The following is a 24,759-nucleotide window of genomic DNA, read 5'->3' on the forward strand; positions in this document are numbered from 1 at the left end:
TGCTGGATCATAAATTAACACATATGTTTAAATTTTGAGGAATTGCTGAACTATTTTCCAAAGTGGCTGCACGATTTTACATTCACACCAGCCCTATATGAGAGTTCCGATTTCTCTTGTTATTGTCTGATTTTTTTGTTTTTGTTTTTGTTTTGTTTTGTTTTGTTTTGTTTTTGCGGTACGTGGGCCTCTCACTGTTGTGGCCTCTCCCGTTGCGGAGCACAGGCTCCGGACGCGCAGGCTCAGCGGCCATGGTTCACGGGCCCAGCCATTCCGTGGCATGTGGGATCTTCCCGGACCGGGGCACGAACCCGTGTCCCCTGCATCGGCAGGCGGACTCTCAACCACTGCGCCACCAGGGAGGCCCTATTGTTTGATTTTTTGATTACAGACATTCAACTAGGTATGAAGTGGTAGCTCAACATGTTTCTTTGTTTGTTTGGTTTGTTCTGTTTTTTATATTTAGGTGCTATAATCGAATGTCTTTTCTTCCCCAGTTTTATCGAGGTATAATTGACATACGGCACTGCATAAGCTTAAGGTGTACAACATGTTTTGACTTACATACATCATGAAATGATTACCATACTAGGTTTAGTGAACATCCATCATCTCATATAGATACAACATGAAAGAGATAGATAATATTTTTTTTCCTTGTGATGAGAACTTTTAGGATTTACTCTCTTTACACAATATGGTTTTGATTTACATTTCCCTAATGGCTTAAGATGTTGAGCACGTTTCCAAGTGCTTATAGATTATTCACATATCTTTTTTGGAGAAATGCCTATTCAAATCATTTGCCTATTTTAACATTGGATTGTTTCTTTATTGTTGAGTTTTAAGTGTGTTTTACGTATTCTAGACACAAGTCCCTTACCTGGTATATGATTTTCAAAGATGTTCTTCCATCGTATGGGTTGTTTTTCACTTTCTTGATGGTGTCTTTTGAAGCACAAAAGTTTTTTATTTTGATAATGTCCAGTTTATCGTTGTTGTTGCTGCTGCTGCTGCTGCTTGTGCTTTTGTCGTCGTATCTAAGAAACCACTGACTAATGCACGTTCACAAAGGTTTACACCCGTGTTTTCTTCTAAGAGGCTTGGAATTTTAACTCTCACATTTAGGTCTTTGATCCATTTTGAGTTAATGTTTGCATATGGTACGAGGTAAGGGTCCAACTTCATTCTTTTGCACGTGGATATTCACTCGTCCCAGCACAATTTGTCGAAAAGATTTTTCTTTCCCTTTTTAATTATCTTGGCACACTTGTTGAAAATCAGGTGACCAAAAATATGAGTGCTTATTTCTGGATTATTAGTTCTATTTCATCCATCTATATGTCTATCCTTATGCTAGATTCTATCCTTATGCTAATCAAGACAGTAATCACTGTCTTGATTGCTGTCTCTTTGTATGTTTTGAAAATTGTTTTGAAGTTGGAAATTGTGAGACCTCTACCTTTGTTCCTTGACAAGAGCTTTTTTTGGCTATTCTGCTTCCCTTGAGTTTCTGTATAAATTTTAGGATTGAGGCAGGAGGTAGATGGGCCCCTGGGCTGAACAGCTGGTTTTTGTCAAGTGGAGTACAATCGAAGCTTTGTTTTCCCTGGACACTCCAAGGATGAGGTTAATGGCAGGAGCTGAGCTCTGCTGGAGTAAAAAGGTAAGACGACCACTCCTGAGGTCAAGGAAAACTCCCTGGCTGCACAGGTGCAGAAAGACTCCTTGGGGTTCAAAAAGGAGGGCCCACCACCCCATAACAGGTGGCGCCAAGCCTCCACAAGCCTCTGCGCTGGAATCCATCTTGACAAAACATGTGCGTGCATGTTGGGGAGTGTCCTAGAACAAGTCAGATGTGGGAAAAGAACTAAGAAAGCTGGCCAAAGGTAAACAAAGATGTGGAAGAACTGCCCTTTACAAATGATTTAACCGCCTCTTTACTGCACTCCTCCTCATCAGGGGGGACGCCCACATTCTTTCTCTCCAGGTGTGTATTTCTGCCTTGCTTCTGTCTTAAATAAACAAACTGTTTCTCTGTGTGCTCTCCCACTTGTTGTGCTGTGTCTCTAATCATAAATTTTGGACCTGTTTTTACAGTTTTTGCCCTTTGAGAAATTCATTTTTCAGATGGGGCAAGGGCCAGGGGAAGTTTGCATCTAGCCTCTAGCCCCTGGTGGTCTAGCGACTAGGATTCCTGGTTTTCATCCAAGCTGCCCAGGTTCAATTCCTGGGCAGGGAACTAAGATCTCTCTTCAGGACCGCTCACTGCTGTCTCTCTGATACCAGGATCAGCTTGTCAGTTTTAGAAAAGAAGTCTGCTGGGATTTTGATGGGATGGTGTTGAATCTGTAGATCACTTTGGAGGGTATTTTCATCAGAATAGTAAGTCTGCTAATCCATGAACATGGGTCGCTTTTCCATTTATTTAAGTCTTTTAAAATTTATTTTAACAATGTTTTGTAATTTTCAGAGTATAAGTATTACACTTTTTTGGTTAAATTTATTCCTATTTTGATGCTTTTGTAAATGCAATTTTCTTCTTAATTTTTTTTCTGGATTGTTCGTTGCAAGTGTATAGGAATACTATTGATTTTTAAACTATTGATCTGGTATTCTGCAACCTTCTGAACTCATTCAGTCTATCCTTTTTTCAGATCCCATTTAAAATTATGAGGGGACACCAGCACATTGTGAGTTCCTGTCACTTCTGTGTGGATGACACAAAGGTCCTCAGTGGCTCCTATGACTGCACCGTGAAGCTGTGGGTAGGTGGCCCAGTGTTAGGTGGAACCCAAACGTCCCATAAGCTTATGTCTCCTCTTGTGGAGAGTTCCCCGGTACTGAGTTCCCAGACATTCAAGGATCCCAAAGATTTGGAGAGACCTTTCTGAGCAAAGTGCAAGAAGAAGCAGCAAAGTGAGGGCTCACCCTAGTTTCAAGTCACCAGAGAGAGATGAAGTTAGTGTGTCTGCTGTCAGCCTGTTAATTTAGAAACAGTGGGAGCAGGGATGGAGACCGCTGGACCAGGAGCTCACCACCTTTTGTTAGAGGCTGTGCCTGAGACCTAGCTGGGGTCTCTGAGCTGTGTTATCTCTCTGGGCCTCCTTCTCATTTGGAATATTCAGTTCCATCCACAGAGATGGTATTATGGCTAGGCCTAGGGGATCCCAAGAGGACAGAAAAGTGGCCAGACCTGGGACCTGTCCATGAAGGGTTATTGGGAGAGGTAGGCCTGAGCACAGGTCAGTGCCACAGGGTGCAGGAAGCAGGGGCAGAGGAACAGGGATGTGGTGGTCAGATGAGGTTACAGGGAGGTGGCCACCAAGAACTCTTCCAAAGTCTTCTGGGCATAGCCAGCAGACTCTAGTGGGCCTGCTTGGGGGCACTGCTGGTCAGTCGGGAGCGGGTGAGGAGGGAGCAGGGCTGGGAGATGGCAGTGGCCATCAGGGGCCAGGCCACAGAGGACTGTGTGGCGGGGGCAGGGCCCACGGGGAAGGACGGTCAGTTCCGAGTTTTGCTGTCTCATCTGGCTTCAGGGGCAGGAGGGGGACAGGGCGGAGTGAGTCAAGGCTGGTTCCTGGGTTCTGGTTTGGGTAACTAGGTGGAGGATAGCTCCTTACCCTCCAGATCACCTTGGAGGAGCATCTTCTGGGTCATCTTCTGGGTCTTGTTGGGTACCAAGCCAGGCAGACTGGGCAGGAGGGTTTGGGGCTATCCAAGTGGTTCGGGCCCCGCATTAGTGACCTACCAGCTGTTTGACCCTGGGTGGTTACATGACCTCCCGGGCCTCCCTAAACCTCCCCAGGCCTCACAGGATCAGCCGTGTGCTGGGGCCACCCCAGGGCCTGCCTGGCCCATACCAGGTCCCGACAGATATCCACTCTCTCCTTTTCTGTGGCTCTTATCCACCCCCCATCCCCCCACCCATCCCCATGATCTTGTTGGGAAAACCACTGCTTCCTCTGGGAACCCTAAGCCCTTTCCCAACCCTCTGGGATGACTGAGAAGGCCTGGGGGTGAGGGGGTCTCTGCTGGTTGTCGCCCAGGGGGAGGGGGGAATGGTGACTTTCCAAGTGTGCATTTTGCTTTGTCATCTTCAGATGCTTCTCATGTTCTTCTCACCTTCTGAGTCAGTGGAAGGACTCTCAGGGGTTTCTGTCTGTTTTGGCCAGAGGGCTTCTGTCTCTATAAGGGGACATCTGCCTGTTTTCTTTTGTTGTCCCAAGATTAGGGACCATCCATCCAGATGTCCTTGGCTCCCACAGCAGCTTCACTGCCCTGGCTCCCTACCTACTCCGTGCCCCAGCCAGGACCCCGTCACTTCAGCCTGCCCAAGCGTCCTCAATACCTGACTTACTCACAGCCCTACCCCCTGCCACCACCTTCTCCAGCTGCCCCCTCCGTCCCTCTGCCCTCCTTCACACCTCCACCCCTAGTTGCAGAATCACTAGTTCTCTGGTCTCCCTGCCTTGGCTGCCCCTCCAATGGTCCTCTTTCCCCCTCCTGCCTCTCTTCTCCCCATCTTTTTCTCTGCTCCTGGCTCCTCCTGTGGCTCTCCCTGCCCCAGCAGCAGCTCGTGGCACGAGCCCTCCCTCAGGAGATGACTAAGCCATTACCCTGTGCATCACCTTCTCTGTCACAGTATCTTGGGCAAGTGTCTCCTTGCCTCTCCCTTCTCTCCTCCACTCTCACCATCTTCCATCTCCAGTCCTTCCTCTCAACCCACCCAAAGCCAAACTTCTGATTTAATCTTTTAAAAAGGTCCCTTTCCCCTAACTGCAGATCACTGTGAATAATTTAGAAAGACCATAAATGTATGAAGAAGCTGAGAAAAAAAGTATTCTTAGTCCTGTGCCCAGTCTCTCTCTGATATGGTACATCTCTTTCCAATCATTGTAAAAAAAAAATCACTGGTAGTTTTTCTCATACTATGAAGGTAATATGGTTTTATCACCAAAATACATAAAGACACAAAGAAGAAAATAAAACATTATTCCATGAACCCTGAGTTAACTACCATGAAAATGTTGGAGTGTAGCTTTTCTTTTTCCTGTTCGCACATGTATACACACAGTTATGAAATTGAAACCATACAGAAAAACTGTTTATATAATCACAGTAAACTTGGGCTACAAATATTGTCATATCTCCTTTATGTTTCTAACCACTTATTAGAACCCCTTCCTCCCCATTCATTCAAAGTCCAACCAACATCTCCCCTTAAATTATCTGAGTCCACAGAAAGAATTCCTGGTTCCAAATGCCCGGTGAAGGGGAAACTGCTTTATTTGTCTTCTCACACCCCTAGCCAATGACCCATTTATTTCAAGAAACATTCAATACAAAACAGAGACATTTCCACTGTCTTTGGAATTCACTAACAACATCTGGCTTGTATTGCCGTCTATTGAATATCTCCTGCCAAATCATTCATGACTGTGCACATTTTCCAAGAGAGTTATCTGTCCGTGGTTGCTATTCCTCCTCTTGGCCATATGGCAGCACTATTGAACGCTGAACCTGCACAGTCCATTCTAGTTCTGCCCTTAACTGGCCCGGGGCCCTGCACGGACCGCAGTGGGCCTCAGCCCCAGGCCCCACGACGATCATTTTCTTAGTTCCCGGACAATGTTTGTCCTAGAGCAACACACCAGCCAGGGAGGCTGGATCACAGGCTGTCAGAACCAGCCCTTTCTTCCCAAGCCACGAGGCTCATGAGCTGGGCCTCCAGCCTGAATGTGTCCTGCTCCCATGAATTCCTCTCTGGGATCTCTTCCTGTCGGTGGGCTTTGATTAAGGCCTGCTGGGTTCACCCAAACACAACCGCACCGTTTCAAGTTTCACGGAGCAGGGGTTGGGGGACTGGGTCTGTGCAGAAAAGAGTTCGCACGGTAGGCCTGAGACTGCTGTCCTTGGAAAGGCCCACTGGCAAGGCTGGCCTTGGCTGGCATCTGGGAACTTGACTGGTAAACAGTGTTCTATAGTCATATGAATGTTTCCCTAAGTGATAAAGGGGCCTCACAGACGGTTTGTGCAAACCACGCGGTTGATGCTGTACACCGGCTCTCCTTCTGGGAGTCTGGAATTCGGGTGTATGCTGCAGAGTGTGTGTCACCCGACCCCGATAAAAACCTGGGCCCCGAGGTTCAGGTGCGTCTCCCTGGTAGACAGCACCTCACACGTGTTGTTACAACTGGTTGCTGCAGGAATTAAGCATGTCCCGTGTGACCCACAGAGAGAGACTCTTGCAAGCAGTGCCTGGTTTCCTCTGGACCTCACCCCATGTACCCTTCCCTTTGCTGATTTTGCTTTGCGTCCTTTGGCTGTAATAAATCTTAGCCGTGAGCACGTCTATATTCAGAGTCCTGTGAGTCCTGGAGAATCACCAATCCCAGGGGTGGTCTTGGGGACCCCTGACACAGGGTCCTTTGCCTCCCAGCAGGCTTGGGGTCTTCATGCATAGTGGTCTCTGCATATCAGGAAGAATTGTCCCAGGCCTGCCCTGGTCAGGCCAAAAGCTCCCCCAACCAGGCACCATAATTTCATATAACAGTACAAGGCCTTTCTATGAATTCACTGTCTTACTAATAACATTTGTTTCAAGGGGACTTTCCACCCCTGCTTATCCTGAAAAGCTGTGGACACATTTCTTACTGAAAGTATTTTATCTCTGCCCCAGCACGCACCCTTCACTTTGGTACCCCGATTGTTCCCATCCTATTGTCAGTTATTACCCTGCTCTGTTCTCATCCTATTCTGCAGTTATCTCCCTTCAGTGTGATCAGAGTTGCTTGGGCCCCACTGTTGGGAGTGCTCAAATTTGTTTTAACTGCCCCCTTTAGGTGGACACAGACTGTTGCCGGTGTGTTTGCCGTCTGTCCCCTCTAACACGTGACAAACCTTTTTCATGCATGCCACAACTCAGATTATCTCCTTCAGGGAGACCCCCTCAGGATAGAATTGCTGGGTCAAACAGTGGGAACTTGTAAAAAGTTCTTGAAAGATCTTGCTAGATTTTGTGGCGCCTCTTTGGCCGGTAGAGAACGAGAAAATTACCCGTTTGCAGCTCTGCCCTCAGAGCCGCCTGTTTCCATCGGCCACTGTTGGGATCGAGGGGGAGTTTTCCCGGGGTTGCCGGCGAGGGTGTCCTTCCTGCTTTGGGGGTGGAGGGGAAGTCCTTTTGCCCCTCTGAGCTGGGTGAGAGTCATAGGGCAAGGTTCTCGGTTCTCAAGGTTCTCAGACAAGCCCAGGGCTGATGTTGAACTCAATCACAGCTTCAGCCGACACCTCAGTGACCTCTGGCCCTCTCCCCCTCTCTCCCGCTGATCTGAGGATGCCGTGGATGGATCTGTTGTTCGGAATTTTGAGCCGGGGCCCGGAGCTCCTGTTTTAGAATGCAGCGTCACGGCTGACAGCAGAAGGTGACTTGCCCTCATTTTACTCTGGTCAGGAAAGTGAGAGGGAAGAGTAGGCCAGCACACAGCACGCCCGGGTCAGTTCACTGTCTCTTAAGCAAATACCCAACCTTACTCCCATATATCGGTCTCATGGTTCCCATCTTTTGCTGTGAGAATCAAGTAGATGTGATAACCCTTTGAAAATTTAAAATGCTAAAAAGGCAAATTTTATTGTGGCTGAAGCCAGTCTGAATGTTCTTCACGGAGTTTATTTCCTGCAGTCACACCTGTGGACTGGGTCAGATGCGAGGCTCACTAGCGATTCAGTCCAGGACCTCATTTCACAGGGGAAACTGAGACGCAGGAAGCAGAGGGAAGCCCAAGCTGTCACCTGGGGAGCGTCGGGGCTGGGAGGCAGCCTAGGGGCTGGGAGGCAGCCTCTGGGATGCACTTGCATGTACCCCTCACACAGATGTGAGACGGGCCTTTAAAAGGGGATTTGCTTTAAAGTGGATTCACTTTTATCCTGAGCAGCAGCTACAAAATTAGTCTGCTGGTGAAAACTAGTGTGGGAATTTAAGTTTCGTGGGAATTTATCTTACATAGAGGACAGAGATTGTCATAGAAACATGCAATATAAGAAGACGAGGGTACACTTATATTATTTTACTAAATGTACAAAAAAGCATTTCAGAATGAGATGAGCTACGAAAGCCTTTTCCTGTAAAAATATAGACAAGTGACCAGAGAAAGAACTGACTGATCCTTGTGAGTTGTAGCTCCTTCTAGAAGAAGACAATTACAGAACAGAAGAAATGATACCTTTAACGCCCCAGATATAAAAGAACATATTTGTGTGACTGAGGGATTAAAGAAGAGAATGGTGCTGTGGTGCCTTCTGTGTTAGGGGCTCTCTGTTTTCACTGAGAACCTCTGTCCTCCGGGGGGGGGGGGGGGGGGGCGCTCATGGAACATCTTTAGGAAGATTCAGGTATTATTTGCAATCTTGGTCCTAAACTATAGAAATTTTCTGTAAAAATTTCCTATTTTTTTTTTTTCATAGAAACCACAGGCATAATAATCTGGGTCATTAAGACCCTATGTTTGTCATTTTATTTCCAGAATTATTGCAGCATCTTACGACAAAACAGTGAGGGCTTGGGACCTTGAAACAGGCAAGCTGCTGGTATGTATGCTTTGCCCTAGTGGAGACATCACAGCACAGGGTCTTTTTGTAAAATTAACTTTTATGGGAGTATAGTTGCTTTACAGTGTTGTGCTGGTTTCTACTGTACAGCAAAATGAGTCAGTTATACATATGCATATATCCCCTCTTTTTTGGATTTCCTTCCCATTGAGGTCCCTGTGGTGCACTCAGCAGAATTCAGAGCACAGGGTCTTGACGGGGCCTTAAGTGGCCTTGAGCTGGGCGTGGAGTGTGAAGGGTAGCCAATCTTTCAGGAAAGGAAAATTTTCTCAGGGACCCAAAATGATGGAGGGTGAGCTTCAGGGAAGGGAGGCTTTCTGAAGCAGGCAGAAGAGGGCTCTCTTTGAGGGATGGGGAGGATGTGGAAGAAGGGAAGAAGTGGAGGTGGGTGTGGGAGGTGGCATTCCAGGCGGAGGGAACTGCATGGGAAAAGAGACCCTCCCCTAGGGATGTCTGCTTTTGATGGGGCAAGAGGCAGAGCTGAGGCCTTGGGACAAAGGCCACGCACGTGGCCAAAGCACGAGGCTTCTGGGCCCTTCCCAATCTGTCCTCCATCTAAGAGGGTACCACCATCCATCCATCCAAACTGGCCCGAGATCCCCCTCTCTCTCCTGCCTGGTAGCCAGGCAGCCCTGACCCTGCTCCAGGGGTTCCTCAGGGTCTCCTGTCCCATCCCCATCGCCCTTCCCCCAGCAGCTTCTCATCACCTCTCCTCTCCCTTCCTCCTCTTTTCTCTCCTTAAAAAAAAAATCTTCCTTCCTGGTGTGAAGATCAATTTATACTCATTGTAAACAATTTTTGGAAAGACAAGATAAGCCAAGTTCAAAAAAACAAACACAGAAACCTTAAAACAACTCCCAGAGATTACAGTTAACACCTTGGTGTCTCTTTTCCTATACACATGTTAAATGTGAACACGGGCAAGTATATTCTGTTGGCAACATAGTGTCATTGTATACTAGCAGATATAGGAGCATCAGTTACTCCTGGCTTTGAGCATTTTCCCAAATGCTTATTTCTAATTTATTTATTTGGCTGCACTGGGTCTTATTTGCAGCATGTGGGATCTTCGTTGCTGCGTGTGGCAACAAAGTTGCCACATGTAGGATCTAGTTCCCTGACCAGGGATCGAACCTCAGCCCCCTGGGCCCCCTGCATTGGGAGTACTGGACCACCAAGGAAGTCCCTATTTTGTTTTTAAATAAGTCCATTTGTATACTTTTTTTAGATTCCACGTATAAGTGGTATCATGTGATATTTATCTTTCTCTGTCTGACTTACTTCACTGAGTGCAATAATTTCTAGGTCCAACCGTGTTGCTGCAAATGGCAATAATTCATTCTTTTTAATGGCTGAGTAATATTCCATTGTATATTTATACCACATCTCATTCATCTGTTAATGGACTTTAGGTTGCTTCCATGTCTTGGCTATTGTAAATAGTTCTGCTATGAACATTGGGGTGCATGTATCTTTTTGAATTAAAGTTTTCAACTTTTCCAGATATATGCCCAGGAGTGGGATGGCTGGATCATATGGTAACTCTATTTTTAGTTTTTTAAGGAACCACAGTGGCTGCACCAATTTACATTCCCACCAACAGTGTAAGAGGGTTCCCTTTTCTCCACACCCTTTCCGTTTATTATTCTGATGATGGCTATTCTGAACAGTGTGAGGTGATACCTCATTATGGTTTTGATTTGCATTTCTCTAATAATTAACGACATTGAGCATCTTTTCATGTGCTTTTTGGCCATCTGTATTTTTTCTTTGGAGAAAGCCCTGGTTTCTTTTATGACCTAGTCATACACTATCCCTTCTGCCATATTGTATTCAAAGAAATGAGTCACTAAGTTGAGCCCACACTCTTGGGGCAGGTAATTAAGCTCCAGCTTGTGGAGGGAGGACTATCAAAGAATTGGTGGGCATATTTAAAAACCTTCACAATGGCAATACCATAATTTAGAACATACAGAGAGAGCCTCCTTTCCTAAATATGTTGAGTAGCTCTTCGTCCCAAGGGGCTGAGGCTGTAGGATCTTGTCCACAGGGCAGACATTCAATAAACACTTACCAAACTGAACAAGAAAAAAGTTGGCCAGGGGGCATTCCCTGGTGGTCCAGTGGTTAGGACTCTGAGCTTTCACTGCCGAGGGCTCGGGTCCGATCCCTGGTCGGGAAGCTAAGATCCCACAAGCCACTTGGTGCAGCCAAAAAAAAAAAAAAGAATAAAGTTGGCCATTACTAGAACCTTGCTGCAGTTCTGCTAGGTGCTTGCTATCCTTGTTCATCTGTCCTAGACACACATTAATTACATTTATTAATTAAAAATTAATTCATGAAAACTAAACAAACAAAAATTCAGTTCCTTATTTGCACCAGCCTATTACAAGTACTCCATGGCCACATGTGGCCAGTGGCTGGCATACCGAACAGTACATAGAGAGAACATTTCAGAAAGTCCTGCTGGAATGCTGGGTTAGAGAGAAAACCTTTGGATTGTTGCCCTATTTCAGTGGAAGCTCAGTCATGAAACCTTCATAGTCTCCTGTAAGTTTTCCCCCGATGGTAAATACGTGGTCTCAGGCTTGGATGTGGACCATGGAATCTGTATAACAGACGCGGAAGACACCACCACCGTGTCCCACATCAAAGGTGAGTTTGCGTGGGCTCCCTGCTCTATTCTGTCTGTGGTAACAGCCACTTGTCACCTGACAGACAGTGACTTTCGATTGCTTTATTTGGTGAACCTGCAATGCTATGAATCACATCATTAAAGATGGGACATTGATTGATAAATGCACAGGCAGTTAAAACTAAGACTGCTTAAGGATTTTCCGTTCAGTCTCGTGCTTGTAATAAATGAAGCAGTGCTCTGCTCCAACCTCACGTGGACATTTAAAGCCCAGTTCTTTATTGAGTGGAGTCCCAGCCTTCTTAACATGTTGATCTGTAATTTTTAAATATAAAAATAATTATCACAATGATTATTAATAATGCATGTAAAGTATTTATTGTGTTTTACAATGCTGATGATTTGCAATATTATTATTATTCATTGTCATGTAGAAAGAAACAAATTCAGACAATTAGAAAAAGAACAGAATGGCATCTACTGAAAAAAAAATCATCGTATGTCAATTTCCCAGTTGTAATCCTATATAATGATTATGCAAGATGTTATCACTGGGGGAGACTGGGTGATGGGATCTCTCTGTATTATTCCTTACAACTGCATTTGAGTTAACAGTTATCTCAAAAGAAAAAGTTAAAAAATACATAATCATTGTAAAAAAAAATTAGTAAGTGTGTAAAGTAAAAAGAGCAAGGCTGCCGTACCTGTTTGGACTCCTCCCTGGAGGTACGTATTATTAACAATACATTGCTGGGTGGCCTTCGTGTGTGTGTGTGTGTGTGTGTGTGTGTGTTTGCACACACACAGTACTACTTCCCACATGCATTTAATGTATTTTTATCAACATGGCACCGTGATAGGTGCGCTGCCCCACAGCTTGCATGTTTCCTTAATGTATCACCGCACACTCTACCTCTCCTCACGCTCGGAGTTCTAGCTGCACGCCACGCCCCTCCATGCTCTCTCCCCACGCCGGACCTTGGCACGTGCTATTCCTTCTGCCTAGAACACTCTTCCTTTCCTGCTTCCCTCGATAACTTTTAGGTCCCTTCCTCGACCTCTCGGGGCTGGGCCAGGCTTCCTTCTGCTGGCTGGGAGCCATGGCATATGCTGCAGATCGTTGCCTGCTCAAGGGTGTCTCCGCATCCACGTGGGAGCTCTGCAGGGGCAGCGGCAGGGGCGGGGGGCAGTGCTCCTTCTCCAAAGCCTGGTTCACGGCAGGCACTTTGTGTGAGTGCAGAGTCCCTTGTGAAAACCAGAGTTGCATCTCTGTAATACTGTCGCTGTCCAGGGGAGGAGGGTGAGCCTCTGCGTCCCTTGGAGCCTGTGGCCCAGAGTATGGAATGCATGGTAACGAGTCACTTTCCTTGTGCCTCAGATCATCACAGGATGTCGGTCACAGCGTGCTGCTTTGACCCAGACAGCCAGAAGGTGGCTTCCGTCTCACTGGACAGGAGCATCAAGATCTGGGATGTGACATCCCAGGCCACGCTGCTCACCATCACCAAGTGAGGAGGCCCTGGGAGGCCGGGCAGCATCCTGCGGCGGGGAGGTGGGTGGGAGTCCCCCTTCACACCCTCCTGGATTCAACCTGTGCCCCTTTGGCTCCCCAGCTGGAGTCAATGTGGGGCATCTCCAACTATGGTCCGCTGGTGCTGTGAGGAGGCTGGAGATGGAGAAAGGGAAGGGGACCGACAGGCAGGGGGAAACCACTAGCTGTGGTCCCTGGGCTGGGACGGCCCTCAGATGCATTCATTTCAGTGTGAGCCAACACTGGTAAGCATTGTGCAGTGTCCCACTCCCACCCCAAAATGTGGATTTCCAGCATCCCATGTAAAATGGGAAGATCTGATAATCCAGGGCCTGCAAGGGTCACTTTGTCTGTGGCCACCAGCACCAAGTGGGTGGCCAGCCCTCTCCAGCGGGCCTTGGAGTCAGGATCCCAGAATGTGCATATGCCCTGTCACCCTGCCCGCTCGGCTCAGTTACGAGCCCGGCTGGCCTGGACCAGGCTTTCCCCTGGGGGTCTGGCCCGGGGTTAAGAGAGTGCAGGTTCTCATCCTGCGTGACCTTGGACCTTAGTTTCTTCACCTGCAAACTGAGCCCAGGTGAGGTCTGCACGAGATAACACACAGGCTTCATGGTGGGCGCTCAGCACGGGCTCTGTTACCAAGGGTGACTCCCGTGGACACCAGCGTCGGGAGGGGCCATGGGACACCTGCCCTGCTCCTTAGACCTACTCCGTGGTGGCAGTGAGGAGGGTGACGCAGCAGAGGCGGCCGCAGCTCCAGCCGTGGGTGTCACAATCCACTCCACTTTGTTTCCCCAAGGAGGGTGGAAAGGGAGCTAAGGAAAATGTCTATTGGTATATTGGATTGACCCACATTTGTGAATTTTCTGGAAGTGTAGCTTTTAGCAAGAAAACATAGACAAGGATTCTCAGGGCTGCAGCACAGGGCTGGCTTCATGGCATGAACCTCTGAAGTTACACAGGGCTCCACACAGAGAAAGTCTCACACTTGATTTCATGCTCTGCCGTTGATATCTTGAAATTCTTCATTTTTGAACAAGGGACCTCGAATTTTTTATTTTAAAAATATGTAATTTACTTTTTGAAAATGTAAAGCATGCAACACAGTACAAAATTTGAAAGGTACAAAAAGATATATAGTGAAAAATCTCTCTCTTACCTGTCTCGTAACCATTGTTTCCCCAGAAGCCATCACTTTTCCGCCTTCTTTCCTGCCTGCTGGCTGCCTTCCTTAACAGCTTTATTGAGATATAATTCATACACATCATACAACTCACCCATTTCCAGTGTACAATTCAGTGGTTTGGGGGATATTACATTATTATTTTTTAATTGTGGTAAAATATAGAATTTTAACCATTTTAAACTTATTTCACTGACATTACATTTACAATATTGTGCAACCACCACCACTTTCTATTTCCAAAACCCTTTTATCACCCAAACAGAAACTCGGTACCTGTTAATAATAATTCCCCACTCTCCCCAACCCTAGCCCCTAGTAACCTCTATTCTACTTTCTGCCTCTATGAATTTTCTTATACTAGAAATTTCATATGAATGGAATCATACATTATTTGTCCTTTTGTGTCTGGCTTATTTCATCTAACATAATGTTTTGTTTTGTTTTTTAACATCTTTATTGGAGTATAATTGCTTTACAATGGAGTGTTAGTTTCTGCTTTATACCAAAGTGAATCAGCTATACATATACATATATCCCCATATCTCTTCCCTCTTGCATCTCCCTCCCTCCCACCCTCCCTATCCCACCCCTCTAGGTGATCACAAAGCACCGAGCTGATCTCCCTGTGCTATGCGGCTGCTTCCCACTAGCTGTCTATTTTACATTTGGTCGTGTATATATGTCCATGCCACTCTCTCACTTTGTCCCAGCTTACCCTTCCCCCTCCCTATGTCCTCAAGTCCATTCTCTAGTAGGTCTGCCTCTTTATTCCCATCTTGCCCCTAGGTTCTTCATGCCCCTTTTTTTTTTAGATTCCATATATATGTGTTAGCATACGGTATTTGTTTTTCTCTTTCTGACTTACTTCACTCTGTATGACAGACTCTAGGTCCATTATGGACACTTAGGTTGCTTCCATGTCCTGGCTATTGTAAATAGAGCTGCAGTGAACATTGTGGTACATGACTCTTTTTGAATTATGGTTTTCTCAGGGTATATGCCCAGTAGTGGGATTGCTGGGTCATACCATAGTTTTATTTTTAGTTTTTTAAGGAACCTCCATACTGTTCTCCATAGAGACTGTATCAATTTACATTCCCACCAACAGTGCAAGAGGGTTCCCTTTTCTCCACACCTTCTCCAGCATTTATTGTTTGTAGATTTTTTGATGATGGCCATTCTGACTGGTGTGAGATGATATCTCATTGTAGTTTTGATTTGCATTTCTCTAATGGTTAATGATGTTGAGCATTCTTTCATGTGTTTATAGGCAATCTGTATATCTTCTGTGGAGACATGTCTGTTTAGATCTTCTGCCTATTTTTGGATTGGGCTGTTTGGTTTTTTGATATTGAGCTGCATGAGCTGCTTATAAATTTTGGAGATTAATCGTCTGTCACTTGCTTCATTTGCGACTAATTTTCTCCCATTCTGAGGGTTGTCTTTTCGCCTTGTTTATGGTTTCCTTTGCTGTGCAAAAGCTTTTAAGTTTCGTTAGGTCCCATTTGTTTATTTTTGTTTTTATTTCCATTTCTTTAGGAGGTGGGTCAAAAAGGATCTTGCTCTGAGTTATGTCATAGAGTGTTCTGCCTGTGTTTTCCTCTAAGAGTTTGATAGTGTCTGGCCTTACATTTAGGTATTTAATCCATTTTGAGTTTATTTTTGTGTATGTTAGGGAGTTTATTTTTGTGTATGTTAGGGAGTGTTCTAATTTCATTCTTTTACATGTAGCTGTCCAGTTTTCCCAGCGCCACTTATTGAAGAGGCTGTCTTTTCTCCATTGTATATTCTTGCCTCCTTCATCAAAGATAAGGTGACCATATGTGCTTGGGTTTATCTCTGCGCTTTCTATCCTGTTCCATTGATCTATATTTCTGTTTTTGTGCCAGTACCATACTGTCTTGATTACTGTAGCTTTGTAGTATAGTCTGAAATCAGGGAGCCTGATTCCTCCAGCTCCATTTTTCTTTCTCAAGATTGCTTTGGTTATTCAGGGTCTTTTGCATTTCCATACAAATTGCGAATTTTTTTATTCTAGTTCCGTGAAAAACGCCATTGGTAGTTTGACAGGGATTGCATTGAATCTGTAGATTGCTTGGGTAGTATAGGCATTTTCACAATGTTGATTCTTCCAATCCAAGAACATGATATATCTCTCCATCTATTTGTATCATCTTTAATTTCTTTCATCAGTGTATTATAATTTTCTTCATACAGGTCTCTTGTCTCCTTAGGTAGGCTTATTCCTAGGTATTTTATTCTTTTTGTTGCAATGGTAAATGGGAGTGTCTTCTTAATTTCACTTTCAGATTTTTCATCATTAGTGTATAGGAATGCAAGAGATTTCTGTGCATTAATTTTGTATCCTGCTACTCTACCAAATTCATTGATTAACTCTAGTAGTTTTCTGGTAGCGTCTTTAGGATTCTCTATGTATAGTATCATGTCATCTGCAAACAGTGACAGCTTTACTTCTTCTTTTCCGATTTGGATTCCTTTTATTTCTTTTTCTTCTCTGATTGCTGTGGCTAAAACTTCCAAAACAATGTTGAATAATAGTGGTGAGAGTGGGCAACCTTGTCTTGTTCCTGATCTTGGTGGAAATGGTTTCAGTTTTTCACCATTGAGGACGATGTTGGCTGTGGGTTTGAACCTACTTTCTGGAGGGTTTTCATCATAAATGGGTGTTGAATTTTGTCGAAAGCTTTTTCTGCATCTATTGAGATGATCATATGGTTTTTATTCTTCAGTTTGTTAATATGGTTTATCACATTGATAGATTTGCGTATATTGAAGAATCCTTGCATTCCTGGAATAAACCCCACTTGATCATGGTGTATGATCCTTTTAATGTGCTGTTGGATTCTGTTTGCTAGTATTTTGTTGAGGATTTTTGCATCTATGTTCATCAGTGATATTGGCCTGTAGTTTTCTTTCTCTGTGACATCTTTGTCTGTTTTTGGTATCAGGGTGATGGTGGCTAACATAATGTTTTTAAGGTTTATATATGTTATAGCCTGTATTAAAATTTCATTCCTTTTTATGACTGAACAATATTCCATTGCATGTGTATACTACATTTTGTTTCTCTATTTATCTGTTGAGGAACACGAGTTGCTTCTGTCTTTTAGCTGTTGTGAATAATGCTTCATTGAACACTGGTGTACAAATATCTGTTCAATTCCCTGCTTTCAATTCTTTTGGCTATATATCTAGAAGAGGAATTTCTGGATCATGTGTTAATATTATGTAAAGCTTTTTGAGAAACTGGCACCTTGCTTTTTACTCTTGCACTGGGCCCTGCAAATTATATAGCTGGTCTTACTAGAGAAGTTTGAAAATTCATAATCTCAACTGATTTTGAAGCTTGCAAGGAATAAACACAAGTACTTTGTTATAATTTTTTTGCATCTGTTGTCAAACATAATTTAGAAAACTCAAGAGGAGAAGGAAAATCTACTGTATTTACCCATACTTCTGCTTACCATGTTCTATTTCTGATATTCCAAGTTTCCTTCTTTCACCATTTTCTTTCTGTTTAGAAAAATTTCCTTTAGCTATTCTTTTAGGGTAGGTCTGAGGGCAACAAATTCTCTTTGTTTTCCTTCATCTGAAAATGTCTTGATTCCTCCTTCAATCCTGAAGGATATTTTTTTGCTGGATATAGAAATCTGTGCTGACAGTTCTTTTCTTTCCTCATTTGAAAACTGTCATATCACTTTTTTCTGACCGCCATGGTTTCTGATGAAGAATCCACTGGTGTTCAAATAGTTTTTCCCCTATAAGTAAGGTGTCATTTCTCTTTCATTGCTTTCAAAATTTTTTCTTTTTCTCTACTTTTCAAAAGTTTAATTACAATGTGTCTGTGTATAGATTTCTTTGGGTTTATCCTACTTGGGCTTCACTCTGCTTTTTGAATCTGTCCTTTGCCAAATTTGGTAAAATTCTAGACAATTTCTTTGATTAGTTTTTCAGCTCTATGTTATTTCTCCTTTTCTTCTGAGATGCTGATTACCCAAATGTTAGATATTTTGTTATAGTCTCACAGGTTTCTAAGGCTCTTGTTTTTTTCAGTCTATTTTTTGGATTGGTTAATTTATATTGTCTGTCTTCATATTTACTGATTATTTCCTCTATCTTCTCCATTGAGGGTTTTTGTTGCTGTTGGTGTTTTTGTTATTGTATTTTCAGTTCTAAAATTTCCATTTGGTCATTCCTTATACCTTCTATTTCTTTGCTGAGGCTTTCAATCTTTTTGTTTATTTCAAGCACGATTATAATTGTCCATCAAAGCATTTTTGTGATGGCGGCTTAAAAATCCTTGTCAGATAATTCTAACATCTGTGTCATCTCAGTATTGGCATCTGTTGACTCTGTTTCCCATTCATGTTGAGATTTTCCTGGCTCTTAGTATGATGAGTGAATTTCAGTTGCATCCTGGGCATTTTGAGTATTGCATTACGAGACTCTAAGTCTTACTTAAATCTTCTGTTTTAGCAGTCTACCTCCTTAGAGCCTGGCAAGGGTGGCAGTCTAGACTCAAGACTTTGCTGACAGGGGTGGGGATGGGATTGCAGTTTTTCCCAAGATTTTTCACTGGAGTAAGGCAGGCATTGTGTAAAGGTTTTCTGTCTTACTAGGCTATCCCTTTGGCTAGGGAGAACAGGCTTTTCTTGGGAGCTTTTTATCCAGTCCTTATTGTTTTGGGGGTTGCAGGCTTTCCCGGTACCCAGTCCAGGATATAAGAAACAAAAAGAAAACTACAGGGACTCAATAGCATGCCATCCTTGGGTCCCAAGATCCTTAGCTGGTCTGCCTTCTCTTCTCCACCTTTTACAGTCTTCTGTTTGCTTTATAAATGCCCAGGCCTGTTAGCTGTAGTCTTTTTTTAAAATAAATTTATTTATTTTATTTATTTATTTTTGGCTGCATTGGGTCTTCATTGCTGCATGTGGCCTTTCTCTAGTTGCAGAGAGTGGGGGCTACTCTTTGTTGCAGTGCATGGGCTTCTCATTGCGGTGGCTTCTCTTGTTGCCGAGCTGGGCTCTAGGCACGCGGACTTCAGTAGTTGTGGCACGCGGGCTCAGTAGTTGTGGCACGCGGGCTCAGTAGTTGTGGCACACGGGCTGAGTTGCTCTGCGGGGTTGCTCTGAGGCATGTGGGATCTTCCCGGACCAGGGCTCGAAACTGTGTGCCCTGCATTGGCAGGCGGATTCTTAACCACTTTGCCACCAGGAAAGCCCCTGTTAGCTGTACTTAACAGGAGGAAAGGGGAGCAGTACATTGACTCCATCTTGTCCAGAACGTTTTCCCCAAACTTTTGCACTAAGTAAAACGGTCTTTTATGTTATGTGGAGTTTATCTGAAATGAGAGCCGCATCCTGGAAAAGAGAGAGAGCCTTGGTTTAAACCTCAGCGACAGTCTCTGGATTCAGAGGAGGGCTTGTTATTCACCTCCAGTATATGCTGGGATGGTTCTTGCCCCACCAGGCACTGGGATTTGGACATTTTAAGCCTGGACACCCCTGGGAAGCCGACATTTCTTCTCCTTTGATCCTACTCAATTTGTGAGCTTCCGAGAACTAAAAGAGTCTAAAACTCTGACTTGAGCTCTAGAAAACAGTTTTGTTCAACCTTTTCTTCATTTAGATGAATTGATATTATAATCCAGGCTACTCAGAGATGCTCAATTATGTTTATAAGTTTGCTTGAAAACTCTCTTTGTAACAGGAGATGACAGTCACAGGGAAAATACTTTGAAGATCATAACAAAACAAAGAAAAGCAAAATTCTGACAATTCTTTTCTGTAAAAAAATAAGACATTTAAAAATTGAGAATGGGGCTTCCCTGGTGGCGCAGTGGTTGAGAGTCCGCCTGCCGATGCAGGGGACACGGGTTCGTGCCCCGGTCCGGGAAGATCCCACAGGCCGCGGAGCGACTGGGCCCGTGAGCCATGGCCGCTGAGCCTGTGCGTCCAGAGCCTGTGCTCCGCAACGGGAGAGGCCACGACAGTGAGAGGCCCGCATACCGCAAAAAAAAAAAAGGAATGGGGTCACAGGGTATCAGCTCCAATGCCCCCTCCACTCACCTCCCCTTCAGTGTGTCCTCGGATCCTCCAGGAGTGATGTACTAATGTGTGCACCCTTCCATATATGTTTCAGAGCACACACCAATGCAATCTCAAACTGCTGTTTTACCTTCAGTGGCCATTTCCTGTGTACAAGCTCTTGGGATAAAACCTTAAAAATATGGAACGTCCATACAGGGGAGTTTCGAAACCGTGGAGCCTGTGTGACTCTGATGCAGGGTCATGAAGGTTCTGTGAGCTCCTGCCACTTTGCCAGAGACAGTGAGTAATTAAATGTTGAAGGATTCCACACCCGTGGGAGTGCTGGGGTAGAGTTCCTCACGTTCCATTCATGTGGACTTTCCTTAGTATAAAGAGGTGATTTCCAATGATGCCAGTGGTGAGGGTGGATTTATTTTCCCCAAGAACAGAAAAGCCAAGAGGGAGATTCATATGCACAAGTTTGCAAATGATGGAAACTCAGTTTGATATAGCTTAAGCAACAAGATAAATCTGTTAACATTTTTTTCAAATCTATTTTTTTTATTGTTTTTTTTTCTTTTTAACATCTTTATTGGAGTATAATTGCTTTACAATGGTGTGTTCGTTTCTACTGTATAACAAAGTGAATCAGCTATACATATCCCCATATCCCCATATCCCCTCCCTCTTGCGTCTCCCTCCCACCCTCCCTATCCCACCCCTCTAGGTGGTCACAAAGCACTGAGCTGATCTCCCTGCGCTATGTGGCTGCTTCCCACTAGCTATCTGTTTTACATTTGGTAGTGTATGTATGTCCATGCCACTCTCTGACTTCATCCAGGAGCTGGTCACCCTTCAGGAGGGCTGTGTCCAGACAGACAATGCTCTCAGGAAGCCAACTCTTCCGCTCTATCCTTCAGCTCAGCTTCTCTCTTGTACTGACCTTTCTCCTCAAGGAGGCAAAGATGGCCTCTGGTGGTCCAGGCCAACAAAGGTTCTGGTCACTGGCAATCCTAGAGAAAGAGAAAACCTCTTTCTGGTGGTGCCCGTACAAGTCCCAGGGAAGACTCGCATTGGCTCAGCTGGGGATACATGCCCATCTCTGAACCAACCCCTTTAGCAGGGGATGGAAGGCTCTGATTGGCCGTGCCTGCGGGACTTGCCCATCCTTAGAGCTGGAGGTCAGAGTCGGTACCCTCTGAACCAGGGGCACTGAGAATATGTGAGGGGTGTTTCTGCATGGGACATTGGAGAGCTGTTTCCAGATCAAGGGGCCTGGATGTGACCAGGAGCAATGCCAGGAAGCAGCCAGGGGCAGCTGGCCCCAGTGAGAGCTGTGACTGCTCCCGACACCCAGGAGCCAAATGTTATGACTCTACTCCGCGGTCCTCGTGGGGAGCGGGGCTTGCTCTGTGTGTCAAGGGGAGTACCCAGCCAACATGCACATCGTCAGGGCCTGGCTTGAGAAACGTTTCCCTCTTCAGAAGCAGCCTCTGTGTAAGTCAGACCCCGCTGTGAGGTGCCCCACCAGCTCCTGTCCTTGGCATTACAAGTTTCAGAGTTGCGTATAGTGAGTCAGTCATCACTATTTGCGGATTCTGTTTGTGAATTTACCTACTGGGTAAAATTTATCTGTAAGCCTGAAATCGATACTCACGGCACCTTTGCAGCCACCCGTAGATACATGCAGAGCGGCAAGAAGCTTGCCACGTGCACACGGTCCCAGCTGAGGCTGAACAAGGTGACCCTCCGCCTTCTCCTTTCAGTTCTCTTATAAGGTGTCCTTGCTGCGATCTATTTAGTCCCACTTTTTTGCATTTTGTGCTCTTTGTTGATGATTTTGCTGTTTAAAGGGGCCCCCCAGCATAGTGCTGAAGTGCTGTCTAGTGTCCTAACGGCAAGAAGCCTGTGATGTGCCTTACAGGGAAAACACGTTAGATACGCCTCATTCAGACATGAGTTATAATGCTGCTGGCCATGAAATCAATGTTAATAAATAAGCAATATGTATCAACTAAGGTGTCGTTAAACAGAAACAGACAGAAAACAAGGTTATGTACTGATGGGTTAATGAAAATGTTGTAACCAGAGGCTCACAGGAACCTAACCCTGCATTTCCCCTAAGACCAATCATCACCCATTGAGTGTTTGTGATGACTTTGTAGAACGCAACTACCATGAATATCGAGCGTCAACTGTAATTGATTGGGGGTTGTTGAGTCCCACCCGGAAGGGGTTTGGGTGTCCTCAGAGTGAGCCATGGTAGCACGTCACAGATGCATCTGCGGCCTGCTTGGGCCTCCCCAGAGGAGGAAACAGTTGGTTGAGGAAGGTGACCCCCTGAGACTCTTTCGTTTTGTGTTCCAGCCTCTTTGCTTGTGTCTGGAGGGTTCGACAAGACTGTGGCTATTTGGGATGTAGGAGAAGGCTACCGGAAGCTCTCCTTGAAGGTACCAATGCCAGCGTCAGATAGAAGATCTGAGCTTCATTCTTCAATTCATGCTGGGTGCTGGGTGCCGGGGATACAACAGTGAGACAGACCTAAATGTTCGCAATGGAGCTGACACCTCTGTGGGCAAGGTCAGACCAGGAACCAACAAACAAATCCTCCATAGTGATGAGCGACACAGAGTAGCCACAACAGGGTGATATGATAGAAACAGACTCCAGGGACTAATCCACAGTGGGAGGGCCTCTTGGAGAAGGTGGCCTTTGAGCTGAGAACTGGATGGCAAAGAAAGACGGGATGAGTGAGGATCTTGGGGAAGGGCGTTCCAGGAAGAGAGAGCAGCAAATGCAAAAACCCTGAGGAGGGTCAGTGTCTATGAACAGCAGAAATGACTGTGCAAAAGGTTGAATGCCATCATGAGGCATGCATAGAAAGCTGTGGGGCTTCAGAATGGTGGGTGTCAATGGTGGGTGAGTACTTTTGGCTGCAGGTTAGAGGAGAGTCAACTTAAAGTGGCTGTATGGTAAGGAGACGGATTGTGCAACACAACGAGAACCCAACGGTTAGGCAGTCCCAGGATCGGCTACTTCAGTACCTCTGTTCCAGGTGCCCCCACCCCGAGACTTCTGCATACCCCTTGATCTTGTGATCTCATGGCCGCCTTTGGCTGTGAATGCTTGCATTGATGACTCTTGGTTTCTCTATTTCCTGTGACCCAAATGTAGACTGTGTCCCCTTGATCACCATAACATTCAGTATCCCAAAGCTGTTCTATCTGACCCTCTTCTCTGTGGGTTTGGAGAGGCAAGGGGAGTTTACATCATAGCACGTGAATGGCTTAAAACTGAATGTTGTGGTTAAAAGTCCCTTTGTGTTCCCATCAGGCCATTCTATCCTCCCTTCTCCTCTCCTCTCCTCTCTCTATTCTTCCACCCTCCGATTCCTGTCCTTTTGTTATGCACAGCAGTTTAACCTCGCTGCTGCTTCCTTCCCTCATACCACGCCTCACCATTCACCTCTTTGCATTAGGGGAAGGCCAAAGAATGAGACAGATGCTGACACAGAGCTCTGACATCATTAAGTGTTTGAACCAGCAAGTATTTATCTCCTCTAAATTCCTTTTACCCCAGGAAAATAACCCCCATTTATTTAAGCCACAGTGGGTAGGTTTGCAGTTACTTGAAGCCAAAAGCTCCCTCACCAATAGGATCGCTAAGTGGTATTTCCTAGAACAAAGAATATGCAAACAAAAACCTGCAAGAGGTGCTCTGGGACCAGCTGGGAATACAATTTTTTTTTCCCATTGTGCTAAGCACCAGAGTACTATTTTTAAAAACTCATATGGTGCTGTGATATATACATGAACCCCAAGCTTGTACACTTTGTACTCCACTTTAAATATCGTGGGTGAAACCAGGGAAGCACAATTAATTGCTCTTAAAAGTAAGCAACGGGGCTTCCCTGGTGGCGCAGTGGTTGAGAGTCCGCCTGCCGATGCAGGGAACACGGGTTCGTGCCCTGGCCCGGGAAGATCCCACAGGCCGCGGAGTGGCTGGGCCCGTGAGCCATGGCCTCTGAGCCTGCGCGTCCGGAGCCGGAGCCTGTGCTCCGCAATGGGAGAGGCCACAACAGTGAGAGGCCGGCATACCAAAAAAATAAAAGTAAGCAACGTTGGATTCTTGACTGTTTTTTTGGTTTTTGTTGTTCTTTCAAAGGTTTTTTTTTCTAGGTCCTCTTAAAATTCTACTTTTCTTCAGGGCCATAATGACTGGGTGATGGATGTTGCCATCAGCAACAACAAGAAATGGATCCTGTCTGCTTCGAAGGTAAAAGTGGCCAACCTTTGAGTGACTTAAAATCTCTATCACATTTGTGAGAATTAGTGTTAGCAGGAGTGCATTGTCAAGTAAAATTCCTCAGTCTGAAGGACCGAGCAGCTCAGTCTGAAGGCTATACCTGGCCAGGCCGACCCCATCCAGGAAGCGGGAACGTGGAAAGTGGGTCCTTTGCTCATATGGGAAGTTGCCAGGTATTTCTTTGCACAGTTGTCATTTGAACTTCATTGGAGCAAGGGCCTGTCCAGACTGGTAAGTGATGGAGCCAACAGGGGGCCTTGGAGGGAAAGGGGTCAGCTCATGGGCAAGCAGACAACCCCAAGGTTCCAGGTGGGTCGTCCCTCACTAGTCACTGCATCCTGGGATTCCCGTGCCAATGGCACATAACAGACAGCCCAGGATATCCTGAGGGCTGTCCTTCATGTGTGAGCACCAAGAAGTGGGGTCCCACCTTGTCCCCCAACCT

General features: G+C 45.4%; 1 protein-coding gene across 1 annotated transcript in view; it reads left to right on the forward strand.

The window, feature by feature from the left end:
• The window catches only part of WDR88 (WD repeat domain 88), a 37,442-nt gene that overhangs the window by 8,984 nt on the left and 3,699 nt on the right, over positions 1 to 24,759 (forward strand). The window contains exons 2-9 of the mRNA XM_027079340.1: positions 2,658 to 2,768; positions 7,336 to 7,424; positions 8,523 to 8,586; positions 11,124 to 11,262; positions 12,621 to 12,750; positions 20,122 to 20,309; positions 22,377 to 22,459; positions 24,216 to 24,284. Coding sequence (XP_026935141.1) covers positions 2,658 to 2,768; positions 7,336 to 7,424; positions 8,523 to 8,586; positions 11,124 to 11,262; positions 12,621 to 12,750; positions 20,122 to 20,309; positions 22,377 to 22,459; positions 24,216 to 24,284 — 873 coding nt within the window. The remainder of the gene's footprint in view (positions 1 to 2,657; positions 2,769 to 7,335; positions 7,425 to 8,522; positions 8,587 to 11,123; positions 11,263 to 12,620; positions 12,751 to 20,121; positions 20,310 to 22,376; positions 22,460 to 24,215; positions 24,285 to 24,759) is intronic.

The sequence above is a fragment of the Aethalodelphis obliquidens genome, unplaced genomic scaffold (assembly GCF_003676395.1).
Source record: "Aethalodelphis obliquidens isolate GAN/ISIS:26980383/991018 unplaced genomic scaffold, ASM367639v1 scaffold43, whole genome shotgun sequence".
NCBI classification, from domain to species: Eukaryota; Metazoa; Chordata; class Mammalia; order Artiodactyla; family Delphinidae; genus Aethalodelphis; species Aethalodelphis obliquidens.